Consider the following 13,230-nt stretch of genomic DNA (forward strand, 5'->3'; position numbering starts at 1 on the left):
AGAGTCAGAATCAGACTCAGACCCAGTGCACTCTTTGCAACAAGATAGCGGACTCTCCAATCTGCTGATTTGGTGCTTTCTCCATGTCCCCATCATACGCTGGTTCTGCAGATTGTAAATAGCTCACTGGTTCTTTGAAGTGATCTCTTAGCCATTTTTATTGTACCACTTTGTGTTTGTTACATGTTTGTCCTCACTGGTGCATGTCTCAGTCCATGAGCCCCTGAGGGTGGGGCTGCAGCAACGGGATCCTCTCCGCAGAATGCCTCGCTGATACATAGAGGAGAAACCAGCGCCAGACCATGCCTCTTTCTACCTCATTTCTGTCCCTTTCCTGGGTTTTGCCCCAAAGGCAGAAAGTAAGCCTAAGATTAGTGAGTGGGGCTCTCAGAGCGGGGTACTGTGGGGGGTGTCAAGGAGATGGGGAGGGAAGGAAGAAAAACTAGCAACAAGCTGATCCCAGCAGAGACACAGCCAGCTGGGGGTGGGATTATGGAAGGGGTGGGTGGTGGCAGATGGCTGGGGAGTGGCAGGGGGATTTGTACAGTGCAGGCTGAGTGTTTATATGAGTTTCTGTGTGGAGAGGAGAAAGGGAATGAACCAAAGGCAGGCCTTTTGGATGGTTGGGGTTACCAGTGCTGAGAAGGAAGACTGTCTCTGGGCCATGCCCAAAGTTTTCTGAACTGACTGGGGGTGCAATAAATGAGTGTGTGTGTGTGTGTGTGTGTGTGTGTGTGTGTGTGTGTGTGTATGTGTAGGGGGAGGCTGTGTAATTTCTCGGCTGAGCAGCAGGAGCTGGGAAAGCTCCATGACCTCCCTGGCCCCTGCAGCCCCTAGGCACCTCCGCCTCTGCAGGTTTGGCCCATCAGTGCTTGAGGGTCACATATTCCACTGTGTCCTGGATCAGAGGCCGCTCCCCAACCCCCAAATGAATCAGCTCCGAGTAATGTATCCCCTCGTCTTCTGGAACAGCTGGAGTCACGTTCTCATAGTCGCCCTGAGAAAGCCACACTGTGGTGAGCTTGGCCTCATGGTCACCAGCCTCCCAGCCTCTGCTTTCTCTGCCCACTCTCTCCTTGACTCCACTGGGGGTTCAAGAGCCCAAGCTGGAGTCCTCTGGTCCAGAAACTGGTTGCCATCGGCATCAGACTGGGAGGGGCCTGCCCTGGTTCCAGCCACACTCGTGCCAGAGCAACGTCCCACCACCCAGCCTTTGAAACCACTGAGTCTACCCAAGTCCCCCCATCTGGGACTCCCAGCTGAGCCAGGTCCCCCATCCCCCCACTTCCATAGCCCTGCCCTCTTACCGTTTGAGGCTTCTGCACCACAGAGTAAGTGACTGTATTGTCCCTGTGTAGGGAAGGTCTCTGTTCCCTTGCATCTCTGAGAGGGAAAGTAGATAGAGGACCACAAATGAAACATTTCTCATGAGCTCTCCTCCTTCTTGAAACTCTCCAAGACCTCAGGAGCACCCAGCCTCTCTGCCCCTTATGTATTATGTCTGATGCTCATAGGAGGAACGAATGTGTCAAATGAGTGGTTGGATGGATGGATGGACCACAGTCTTAACCTTGGTGAGAGAGGCTGGCTTGAAGGAACAGGTCCTATTCTTGAGACCATCACTTACCAGGCAGTGGTGGTAGAGGTGGGGGTTAGGGGGGGGTTAGGGAGCTGGAATGAGGAAATGGGTATATGGCTGTGCTTGGCACGGGCTTAGCACAAAGATGGCAAGTGGGACATCAGTTTTTCCTCCCATGATTCAGGTGTCACCCTCCCAGTACCCTCAGTACCCAATCCTTGGCATGTCAGTCTCGCCGACAGGAAAGCGTAAGGCCGCATAGCTGATGGTATCCTCTATCACTGGATTGTAGCAGCCCAGGGCGTGGGAACCTTCAGCGGGGGGGACCCTTCGAACCTGGGAGAGAGACAAGGTTTTAGCTCTCATCCCTCCTTTCCCCACCCTGGTCCCCTTCCCTTGGCCTCTGACACCCCAGGCCTCCCCACAGTACGCGTTATCACCCCTGTTCCACTGTGTTCGTTGGCTGGCTTCAAGATCTGCCCTGCACTTCATCTTTCTCCCATCCTACCTTTTTGTTCCTCACAAAGAAGCTCTGCCCACTGGAATTTTCCTGAAGTTCTTGCTGGCTCTGAATCCTCTTCCAGCTAAGAAATAAAGACCTGCTCTGTGAGGGATCAAGGGAATGGGAGCAGGGGCCTGTGCAATCGGCAGGCTGGGGCCTACAGGACCCAGTAACTGGAGTCTCTTCCTGGAATGGGTGAGGGAGAGCTGAGGAGGAGGACAAAGGGAGGAGCTCACCTTCGCTGAAGCCTGACTCCCCAGAATGCCAGCAGCACGGCAACCAGGCAAAGCATCACTCCCAGGGCCACTCGCCTACCGATGGTCTCTGGGCTGTCTGATGGAGAAAGAAGGACCATCAGTTGATGACATTGCTTCAGTCAGATACCAGCCTGCTCTGTCCTGAGACATTTATTTGCCTCGTGGGATCCTCGGCTTCTCGCTGCAGAACCCTGTGCTTTTTTGTCTGCGCGATTTCTGCACCAGTGGGGACATGATGCCGAGAAAGATGGAGAAACCAGTCCCTACTCTCTGGACCTGCCATTAGGAGGAAACAGCTAGCTAGCTCTTTCTCACGAGGAGCTCTTGCTTTGTGACAGGCATGGCACACATAGAGCATGCAACCCTCATAAATGGGTGCAGTTTGGCCATGCTATCAGACCTTCCAATCACTGTGCTTTGACCAGAAATTCCATGTGGGAGTTTATCCTACAACTATCCTTGCAGGGATGGCCTGAGCAAGAGACTGCACGCGTCTTGAGGACAGCATTGGGTAGATAAGTTTTGCAGCATTCATGCCGGGAATACAATGCAGCCCTTAGGAAAAGAGGCAGGTCTCCAGGGTGTCTGCAAAGTGGAGACCCAGGGAACATGTTTTTACACAATAAGTTACATTTCCAAATAACACTCTCAATCTCTTTCCCTTTAGTGTCCAGCTTTGCAGGTGATGATCCTCTAAATTTAAAACCATGGCTCCCATCATAAATCTGAAAAATGTATAATAAATAAATGAAATATCTTTACTGTGTTTCCAGACTCTTTCTCTGTGCACTCTCCAAGTGGTGATAGCACATGGGAAAAAAGAAAGTTCAAGGCAAAGTGTGAGCCCTGCCATCCTTTGCATAACGAAGAAGAGTGTGTAGACATAGATGTATAGGTAGATGTTGTGCATGTACAGAATTCTCTGAAAGGAGATGTAAACGTTTGGCTGCCAACAGTGTAGACCTTGACAGAGGGGGTAGAGTTCTCAGGGAGCAAGAAAGGAGAAGTATCTTTCTTTGCACTATTTACCTTTCCATGCTGTTTTCATTTTTTTTCACCATGTGCTTATATAATCTTTTAAAAAAACACACACACTTAAATCTCTAAAGATAAAAACAAGGGTGAGACAGAGAGAGAGACAGAGAGGGAGCCAGTAGGTGCTCAGGATGTGTGGAAGGTGGGGGCAGCCTGAGAGGGAATCCTCCTGTAGAGTCAGGAGAGGCTGGGTGGAAAGGAGGGAAGGCCGGTGAGCTGTGTGGGGCAGAAGTGTGCCTTTGAGCACCCAGGCTGGCCTGGCCTGGCAGGACTGGGAGGGAGGGAAGAACGGGTAAGTGATCAGGAATGCACAGCCTTGGAGGAAAGCCACAGGAATGGCCAAGGCCAGAGAAGAGGGAAGGGACCTTACAGTAGACGGTGAGGGTGCTGGGGGGCGACTGGCCCACACCCAGTCGGTTCTCCGCCTGGCACCGATAGGCTCCTGAGTGCTGGACCTTCACAGAATTCAATATCAGCATCTGATAATCATTTTGGAGGTTTTGGTTATTCCAGTCAAACCAGGCGAACTTTGAAACGGGAGGGTTGGCATCACTCTCACATGTCAGGACTGCTTTCTTCCCCTCCATCACACTGTCTTTCGGGCTAATGGACACCCGTAACTTCCTAGGTGCATCTGTAAGAAGAAGCGAAATCAGGATCCAGGTAGCCAGCCAGTCACCTGCCCTTCTCTGCTCCCCGCCTCCAGTTCCAGCTCCAGCCACTCACACAGCACTTGGAGCGTCCAGGCCTCCGACGTGCTTTGTCCTATGGAGTTGTTGACCAAGCAGTTGTAATTTCCAGCATCTTCTGGAGAGACTGAGTCAAAGCTCAGTTGTTTTCCTTCCCTCAAAAAGATTCCATTTTTCTTCCAGAAGAAGTGGACGTCTGTGGGGCGGCTACTTGAGAAGTTACACTGGAGGAGGACCCGGTGCCCAGAGTGAATCTCACGACGGGGACTGACTGGCAGGACCTTGACACCTCTGGGGGCATCTGGAGAGCAAGGGCCTCAGGCTGACCTCTTGGGTCCTGTCCCTTTTTTTGTCCCCAGGACTTCCTCTCCCTTAGGCCCTGAGGCCTGCCTCTCATCCCTCAGTTCACTGTGAAGATTCTGGTCCAGGCTCCAGTCTCCATCCCTTAGAGCCCTATGTCCCACCTGGGCCACCTCCCAGATCCCCTGCCCTGGTCACTCACAGTGGACACGCAGGTCGACAGGGGAAGCCCAGGAACACCATGAGTTACAGGCCGCACAGGTGACTGGCTCGGCGTTCCAGGCAACTTTCTGAATTACCAGCACCTTGGAATGAGGGGTTAGCTCATTCCAAGCGCCTTGGGGTTTCCATTCATATCGGACAACACTGGGGTTACTGGAAGTGTGGTGACAGAGCAAGGTGACATTATCTCCTTCTCGAATTGGTGTGGGGTTTTGAATCACTATGGTTACCTCCTTGGGGGAATCTGGGAGAAAATCAGAGAAATGGGTGAGGAAAAGTTAGCTGTCCATAATCCCTGTACTTCCTTGCTTCCTCTTTCCCCCATTTGTTGCTGCATCCACACAGTTCCTAAATTAACCATGCATCTGTGTGAGAACAGAAACCCTGCCCTGCCCATTTGGCCTGGCTGTGGTTAGATGCAGAATGAGGCAGCAGTTAAGAGCACGGCTTGGGCAGAGCACACATGGCACTGTTTGTGGGTCTCCATAAGGATCTAGGGCACAGAGCTGGGTCCCTGGAGTGCAGGTGGTAATACAAAATTTTAAAAAACAGGAAGCACAGCTCTGGAACCAGACTGCCAGACCCTGCCACTTAGAGCTGTGTGACCACTGGCTGCAGGCCTCAGTTTATTCATCTGTCAACTGGGGACCTAAGAGTACTTAACCTTGTGGAATTGTTGCCAGGATGAAATGAGATGATGTCTTTAGAGCAGTGTGGCATGTAGTAAACACCCAATAAACGTTGCTGCTGCTATATATCTGGCTGCCTAGATATTCGGAATTTGGACATTCCCACCAGCGTATTTGGCCCAGGCTATGACATCACAGGGTCTAAGGATCAAAACTATGGATTCTCTTTGTCCTGGGTTCAACTCAGTGACAAGATTCACTGTGTTAAACAGAGTCTGAGGATGGAGAGGTAATGAGACATTTTGCCCCAGTTCTCCTCGAAAACTTCTGGAACCCTTCTGGGACTCAGCCACTGCTTCGTGATGCTAAGTCTCTGTGTCCCTCATGGGGCCCTGGCATCACGCAGTTTATTCATTCAACAAACACCTACTGAGCACCTACCTTGAGCCAAGCCCTGTTCTGGTGCTAAGAATATAACTGTGAACAACAGCAGAACACCTGCTTTGAAAAGCTTACATGTCAGGAGCCCATGGCTTCTCTTGCATCCATTCAGGACCCAGGAATCTCCTGTATTCATCTACCTTCCTCCTCCACCCACTTCCATCTTTTCCCTTTAGAACCCAGAGGCTCTGTGACTACTCACATTGGACATCCAACTCAGTTTCCTGGCCAACATATCCACGACCAAGACTGTTTAGTGCCCAGCAGGAATAATTCCCAGCATGCTTGAGGAGGACCTTTGAGATCTGGTAGGTCATGCTTGTCTGTCTCGGCATTTCAATCCTATTGTGAAACCACGTGTAATTTGTTGGAGGAGGGTTGGCTGGTGATCTACAAGTCAGCACTACTGTACCTCCCTCCTTAGCTGGTGAGGGGGAGATGTGAACCTCGGAAGGTTCTGGAGCATCTGGAAAAAGGGGTAGAGGCAAGTTGGGGGAAGGTGAGCAGAGGCCTCCACAGCTGACCTCTCAAGGGGCTTGGTTCCCCTCATGCTAACTCCCTGCCTGCCCCTCCCCAGCTCCCAGGAGGCTCACAGAGCACTTGGAGAGCCACTTCTCGCGACGTTTCTGAGCCTATATCACTGCGGGCCTCACAGTAGTACTGTCCACTCATCTCCTTGGTCACGTTGGACAGAGTTAGCGTGAGCGTCTTCTGCGCCCTCTGCAGCATTCCGAGCTCTCTCAGCGGGGTCCGATCCTTGAGCCAGGATATATTCGTGGGCTCTGGGTTGCTGCTCTTGATTTGGCACGTCATGGTCACAGACTCCCCCTTGGTTACAGTTTCTCTAGGATGGACCTCAATCATCAACTTTGGGGTGTCTGGAGGAGCAGAGGGACAGTGGGGGAGGGGACAGGGGATTCTCAGAGGGTGTAAAGCCATAAGAAATTGCTGGGCTTTTCTTCTCAGAAAGCAGCAGCTTACCCCTAGAGTGTGGGTGTGTGCAGCCACTCAACAAGTGTGGGCTGGGGACTGTCACAGCCTCCTAACTCCTCTCTCTGCTTCCCCCACTCCCCAAGTCCCTGAAGGTCTGTTCTCCACTAGCAGCCAGCAGCATTTCTAATCATGTCACTCAGACCTTGTCACTCCCCTGCTTGGAACCATTCAACGGAGTCCACACTTAGAATAAAATCCAAAACCCTGACCTGCAGCCAACGAGCTCCAGCTCCCGGTCCCACTCGGCCTTCCTTTACTAGGTTGGGCCCCTCAGACACCATGCTGGGGCTCTCTGGCCTGACTGTCGCAAACACCTCAAGGCCTTTGTCCTTGCTCTTTCCTCTCCCTGGAAACTTCTTGAAAATCTCCGCCTGCCTCAGTCAGAGTCTCAGCTCAAGTTTACCTGCCTCATAGAAGTCTCCATCCCTCACTCCCTCTGTCCCAGCCCTGCTTTATTTTTTCTTAATACACTTAGCACTACCTACAGTTATGTTCTCCAGCTCCCTGTTGATCTATTTATTATTTGTCTCTCCCACTGCAATGCTAGCTCCACGTGGCCAAGAACTTCGCTCACCGCTGTCTCCCCAGCAGCCATAACAAGGCCTGGCACCTAGTAGGTTCTCAATAAATATCTATTGAATGAATGAATAAGGCACAAATAATGATGTAAAAAAAAAATTCCTCCCCCTGTTCCCCCAAAGGGGAACAAAAATACCTAACCAGATGATCCCCAATCATGCCATGGCTTGAGGCTAGATTCAATTATTTTATTCTGTTAGACCAAAGCACATGTTAAAATGAATCTGTTTCCTGACACACCAGGGCCAACAACAGGGATGGTGGAAAAGGAAACACAGCTTTGCCTGAACCATTCCCAGCTGTGGCGACACATAAACTGATTACGCTTCCTTCCTGCTGCAGGTTCCTGCTGCCCTGGGTGCTCTGAGGGGTTGGGGAGAAGGGGCCAAGTCCCTTGTCCTTCCCACAGGAGCAGTGGGGAGACTTACGCTTCACGTCCAGCTGCACCGTTTCCTGAGAGAGTAGCAGCCCCTCTGGTATGTCATTCCAGAGCTGGCAGGTCAGATTCTTGCCATGGTGGGCCCACAGTGGCTCGAATGTGAGCTTGCTCTGGGTGGAGACAGCCTCGGGGTTCAGGGAAGTCGAGATAACAGAGGTATATTGAGATAACCCATCCAGGGACCACTTCAATTTGATCTCGTACTCAGGGCAGGAGAAATTCAGCGAGCAGGTCACACTGACTTCCCTGAACTCCCGGATTTCTGGAGGGAGTTGAATGCGAGGAGGAGGGGCCGTCTCTGCAAAAGAATACGGAGCTTGCTGGCAACCAGGGAGACTGACGACTGCCTGTGCCCTCGCCTCTTACACCTGGCTTTCAATGCCCTGCCCTAAATAACCCCTCATGAGTGCCATGCCAGTCTGTCCACCTCTCTCCAGGCCTTCTTTCCTCTGCTCTGAACCACTTTTTTTTTTTTTTTAATTGACTCACCCAACTAAACACCCTAGGTCTAGGCCATTAACAATATATTGTAAAACATTATACCAAATTTAAGTAACTTTTAAAAAAAGGAATACAAGTAAACCTCATGCAAAACCTTCTCATCTCTACATCTTAAATGTTTTCCATGTTGTCTTACAGTTCTTGTTCCTGTGTACACACATTTCACGGTTTAATTACAGTGTGCATTCGGTTTTACATTCTGCTACCATACTAGATAACACATTGTTATTATGTCACACTTGACATACTGCAGTAATCTCCTTACTATATCCCTAGACCCAGGCTTTTGGCCTCTCCAATTGGCCCAACATAGTATCATCCACCCACTTACTGTTATCTAAATAACGTATATGCATTACTGCCTCACTCAAAGCCTCCAGTGGCTCTATGGGTCAGTCATGCAAGAATCAGGCAAATCTGTATTCAAATTTCAGATTCTCTACTTAAAACTGTGTAATTTAAGGAAAGTAGCTCAGTTTTCTCCAGTATAAAATGGGGATCTTAATACATAACTTGAAGAGTTATTATGAAAAGTAGTGACACTTATCAGTGCTCAAAGAAGGGACAATAAGAGTATCCATATTCTGTCTTAGAGTTTGCAAATACGTACCTTCAGTACCTCCACTCTCACAACCCATATCTTACCATAAACTTCTGCTAATTGATGGCCTGCTCGGAACCACTTTTCTCAGCACCCTCTGAAAGGGATTGGGAGTGCCGAGCCTCCTTAGGAATTACATTTCAGATTTGTATTTATTTTATTCTCACTCCCAATGTTCGCTTTCTAAATGTTTTCAAGATCACCCTCCCCATCACCCCTAAGTGAATGTCACCAGTTTAGTTCAACATGCATTTCTTGGCTTTGATGACAAGCCTGCATTATTTAACGGTCTCCCTATTGGAGCCCATTAAACATTCCTTTAGGGGGTTCCTTTAGTAGAGCAGGCCTGTGGGCAGCCAATCCCAGTTCTCTCGGGGCTGGGCCACCCTCGGACTACAGGGTCTGAAACCACATCTCTCACCCCACACATGGGGCTGCTTAGAACCACCCACCGAAGAAAGAGGCTATAGAACCGAGTGAGCACATGGCCTGGGGTGGAGGCCCCAGACCTATGTTTGATCCACCCCCTACACGTGTGCCATTTAGCCTTGAAGGGCCAGTTAGAATTAATCACCAATTTTAACACATTGTGAGACTTCACTTGAAAATCTAACATTTTATCTTCTCTTGAAAAATCAGGTAACCTGGAACCCAGGTTCCAGAATGGGCAGGAGCTGAATGGCAGGTGGGATGCTGGAGGAGGGACAAATGCTCACGCTCCAGTTGGCCACAGCCCCATTGTGTTGTGCTGCCCGAGTCCCTCGATGGCACCCCGTACCGGGCCTCTGCAGGCAACCTGGTTTTCAGCCCCTGTGTTTCCCACTTCCCTCCTTGCCTCTGCCCATCCCCCAGAGCCTTACCAGAGATGTTGAGGACTATTTTCTCCATCCATTTGTCAATTCCTGATGTCATCCTCAGCCCCAGCAGACCATTGTCTTGGGCTTGCACAGGTTGGATAGAGAGGGTGCAGTTGGATTTTATGTCTCCTAGGAATTTTACACTTTCCTGGTGAAACAGCTCCTCCGTCTTTGTCCTGTTGTAGAGGATTCTCCCACGGTATTCTTTGACTTCGTCATCATACGTGTAATTGTGGTACACAATGAGGGTGTCCATGGTCTTTCCATTCCCTGGGATTCTGTACTGGCAGGGAATCCAGACGCAGGCTCCCTCCCAGGCGTAGAGGGTCTTGGGGTGTTTAAACACCCAGTTTGAGTCAGAGAAAGCCAAGTATTCTGGAACCCACCACAGTGATCAGAAAGCATTATTGAAGGGCATAGAGAGCTTTCAAGGAATAAAGAATCCCCTCTGAAGATAGAGGGAGAGACACAAAGAGAGGAAGACACAAAGAGAGAAGCATATATACACGTGTCCACTGCCTCTCCCTACCCTCCTCCACTTTTCTCTTCTCTGCCCCAGCTCTTTCTTCCTCCTCCAGTTCCACAGTCATCCCAGAAGCCAAGTGCCAACCCAGGCCACAGTCCTTACCTAGGAGCAGGAGTGAGGGGCCGAGGAGATGCATGGTATTGTGTCTAGGCGGGAGCCTGGTGCAGGAAGAGTTTGTCTTTGAGTCATCTGGTCACTTACTTCTTCCAGATGGCTTTTCTTGCTCACCCACTGAGCTCTGACCTCTTTTCCCTAACCCTAGGAGGCCCATGTGTGGTTTCATGGTGGGATGTGGAATTCTGGATGCACATAGGGCCTTCTCTGGGTATGACATTACTCTCCCATTGGTTTGAGAACCCTGTTGTTCTAGCCTCCCTCTCTTCCCAGCACTCCTTCCTTTCTTCCATCCATCCATCCATCCACCCATCCATCCATAATTGTATAAACTTCCTATCCAGCTCTCAGGCTTTGATAGCACCAGACAATTAAATGTCTTGAATACCAAGCACTGGGTATTCAACTTGGAGCAACTAGTCAAGGGTTTTACATAGGAGAGAGACATGGCCAAACTTTGATTTTAAAGACCAGGAAAAAAATAACTTTAAAAGCAATAATTAAATATGATATCAAGAGAGCATTTAGAGCGGTCTGGAAGGACTTAGGAGAATGAGGTCCAAGGGTCCCTCTCAGACGCCCCCAGGGGCTGGGTAGGAAACATAAATCAACCAGGTGGGGACAAAGATCCTGGGTCATACCTTGTGTAAAGGCGATGGCTATCTCAGTTCTAGCCAATTGCTGCCAAGTGGGAATGTGGGCTGAGCATTTCCTGATCTCCCACTGTTTTAAGAGAAGTAAGAAGCCAGATTGTCATGTGAAATGTCCTGCTCTAAAAGAAAAACAAATTTGGTGAGGGTCAAACTAAACTTGTCTGTGAACTAGAGGCAGTCCAAAGCCTGCCAACGTGCAACCGCTGTCTCTCTTTCTCTCTGCAGAGAGCTGGCCCAATGCCTTACTAGACGTTTACAAAGTTACATTTACATAGAGTTAAATTTAAGTCCCAATTTGCATGGCTCTGCCCTCAGTGCCAGTCCCCCAGGAGCCAGGCAGGATGTGACTACAGAGTGTGTCTCCGGTCTCAGCACAGACCTGTCCCCTCCCATCTGCCCAGTCAACATTTCCCACGCATGGCATTGCTGCCCCCCTCCTGCCACCACTGGCTGTTTATCTCCTGAGGCTGTGTGTCTCCTGCCAAAGGCTGTTGGGTATCCACTACTAAGTATCGAAAGCTAAGCTACTTGCTGAAAGCAGGAAGGGGTCTGTCCCCAGGAGTAGTGGCTGTGCTGGCCTGGCCCAGGCAGGGCAGTGCGGGTGAGTGGTCTGAACTGAGGCAGACTCTCCAGGCAGAGCTGACATCAGCCCTGGAGGTGCTAATAGTGTTACACACAAAAAAGTCTTCAAGATCACATCCATTTGAGAGAAGCTGGGTTAAAAAAAAAAGTTAAATAAGAGTCTTTACTGCAGGTCTTTCCAAACCCTTTAAACAAGTGTGTGTGCATCATACATCTCCCAACATGGGATTACAGTATAGTACATTGCCCACACTTCTTTAGCCATGGGAACTGTTTTACGTTTTCCATGCAAAACTTGACTGGGTTGCAGGGTCAGTGTTCTAAGGGATGCACTTTGAATCCCCTCTGGTTTTCCACAAGGGCTATGGCAAGGGCCAGATTCTATGCCCGTGGCAAAGACTAGCCTCCTATATCGGGGCCATCGTGCCCCTCTGCCAGTGGCCACCAGCCTCACCTTCATTGGGGACTGGCTTAAGAACCCCAGGACAAGTGGGAGAGTAGAGCTTCGCAGAGCAGGGCGGCCTGCTTACCATAAGGAGCGCCAAGCAGTCTCTGTGTCACAAGAAGTGGACTCTAGGCCTGGAACTGCAAGGCTCCTCGGGCACAGTGGAGTGTGGAGGCTGAGGACAGCAGGCATTAGGCATGAAGTGTCAAGACAAGGCCTGCTGTCCAGCCCTGTGGTCTGCTCAACACAGGCCTGTTGAGGGCCTTGCAGGACCTCAGAGGTGGCCTCTGTGAGTCCATTCTTTCCTCCTGAGCATCCAGTGACCCACTCAACTCTCGGAAGATTTGCCAAGCCCGGCAGGGATGCTCAAAAAAAAGACTCTACGACATGTTGCAACATAACAAGAGAGAGGGAGGGGGGTCCCCACTGTGCTCCTAGCCCCAAGAATTGTGCCTGGCACATAGCAGCTGCTCCATACTTGCTTGTTGAATGCCAAAGAGAATAAAAGAGTTTTTACCTGTTTCCTGGTGTCTTCCCTCTTCAGAGACCCTGGCAGCATCTAAGAGTGAAAGGGGAAGCACAGCGAAGACTCTAGAGACTGATTTTCACCCTCGTTGGCCACACCCCCTGCCTCTCTGTGGCTCTGGGGGTGACCAAGAAGCATGGCCATCTGGGGATCAGGCCAAATAGGCAACAAGGGGGATGTGGGTTTAGAGTCAGATCGGAACGAACCCTCGAGTATCTATCGCCAGTTTTTTGTTTCAGTGTATGGAGTCTCTATATCAGATGAATTTCAGAGCTGGCTCCTCCACAACTTCCCCTCCGTCCAGCTCTCAGGAAATACTAATGACTAAATACCAGCAGATTAGAACGCCAGCCTAATGAAAAAGAAACAAGTCAACTTGAAAGTATTTGTCGTTTAGCTACACTATCCAATTAACTATTCTCATTCTCTTTACTTTCTCTCCATAGGCTTGGATGGTAGGGAATCTGATCACTGACATTGATGCTTCAGCAGCCCCCAAGTGTTGAGGAGAGAACACGCAGATACCAGGAAGGAAAAAGATAATTTATGTGAAGTGTTACTGAATTAGCAAGTCTTGAAACTAAAACTTCACCACTTTTATCAGGTATCTAGTCTGTGAGTGTTTGAGACCAGAACTAGACAACATGCAAAGCCATGCAAATCCTATAGGTGATAAGGGAAGTTCTGAGAAATCTTCACTCTGGTACCTCTACACTCTACTGACTGCCAGGCATTGAGAAAGAAATAGAAAGAGTGAAGG

At 50.0% G+C, this 13,230-nt stretch overlaps 1 protein-coding gene across 9 annotated transcripts; it reads right to left on the reverse strand.

The window, feature by feature from the left end:
* Window positions 1–140: 140 nt before the first annotated feature.
* Window positions 141–12,574, reverse strand: CD22 (CD22 molecule). Of its 9 annotated transcripts, XM_074315733.2 has the most exons (16): window positions 12,462–12,506; window positions 12,030–12,119; window positions 10,906–10,987; window positions 10,253–10,308; window positions 9,628–9,999; window positions 7,655–7,963; window positions 6,248–6,532; window positions 5,857–6,120; window positions 4,565–4,828; window positions 4,100–4,363; window positions 3,744–4,007; window positions 2,318–2,414; window positions 2,088–2,163; window positions 1,791–1,915; window positions 1,308–1,383; window positions 141–997 (listed from the first exon to the last, which is right to left on the reverse strand). In XM_074315733.2, exons 4-16 carry the CDS (start codon window positions 10,284–10,286, stop codon window positions 866–868), a joined length of 2,562 nt encoding a protein of 853 aa, XP_074171834.2. In that variant the 5' UTR covers window positions 10,287–10,308; window positions 10,906–10,987; window positions 12,030–12,119; window positions 12,462–12,506; the 3' UTR covers window positions 141–865. The 9 variants fall into 9 exon arrangements, with proteins under 9 accessions (XP_074171834.2, XP_019566218.3, XP_019566211.3 ...); XM_019710659.3 differs by lacking the exon at window positions 12,030–12,119 and having other exon boundaries at window positions 9,628–9,952; window positions 10,906–11,036; window positions 12,462–12,574; XM_019710652.3 differs by lacking the exon at window positions 12,030–12,119 and having other exon boundaries at window positions 10,906–11,036; window positions 12,462–12,574.
* Between the last annotated feature and the right edge of the window lie 656 nt (window positions 12,575–13,230).

The sequence above is a fragment of the Rhinolophus sinicus genome, chromosome 8 (assembly GCF_057876585.1).
Source record: "Rhinolophus sinicus isolate RSI-liver-muscle chromosome 8, RSI-T2T, whole genome shotgun sequence".
In the NCBI taxonomy this organism is placed as follows: domain Eukaryota; kingdom Metazoa; phylum Chordata; class Mammalia; order Chiroptera; family Rhinolophidae; genus Rhinolophus; species Rhinolophus sinicus.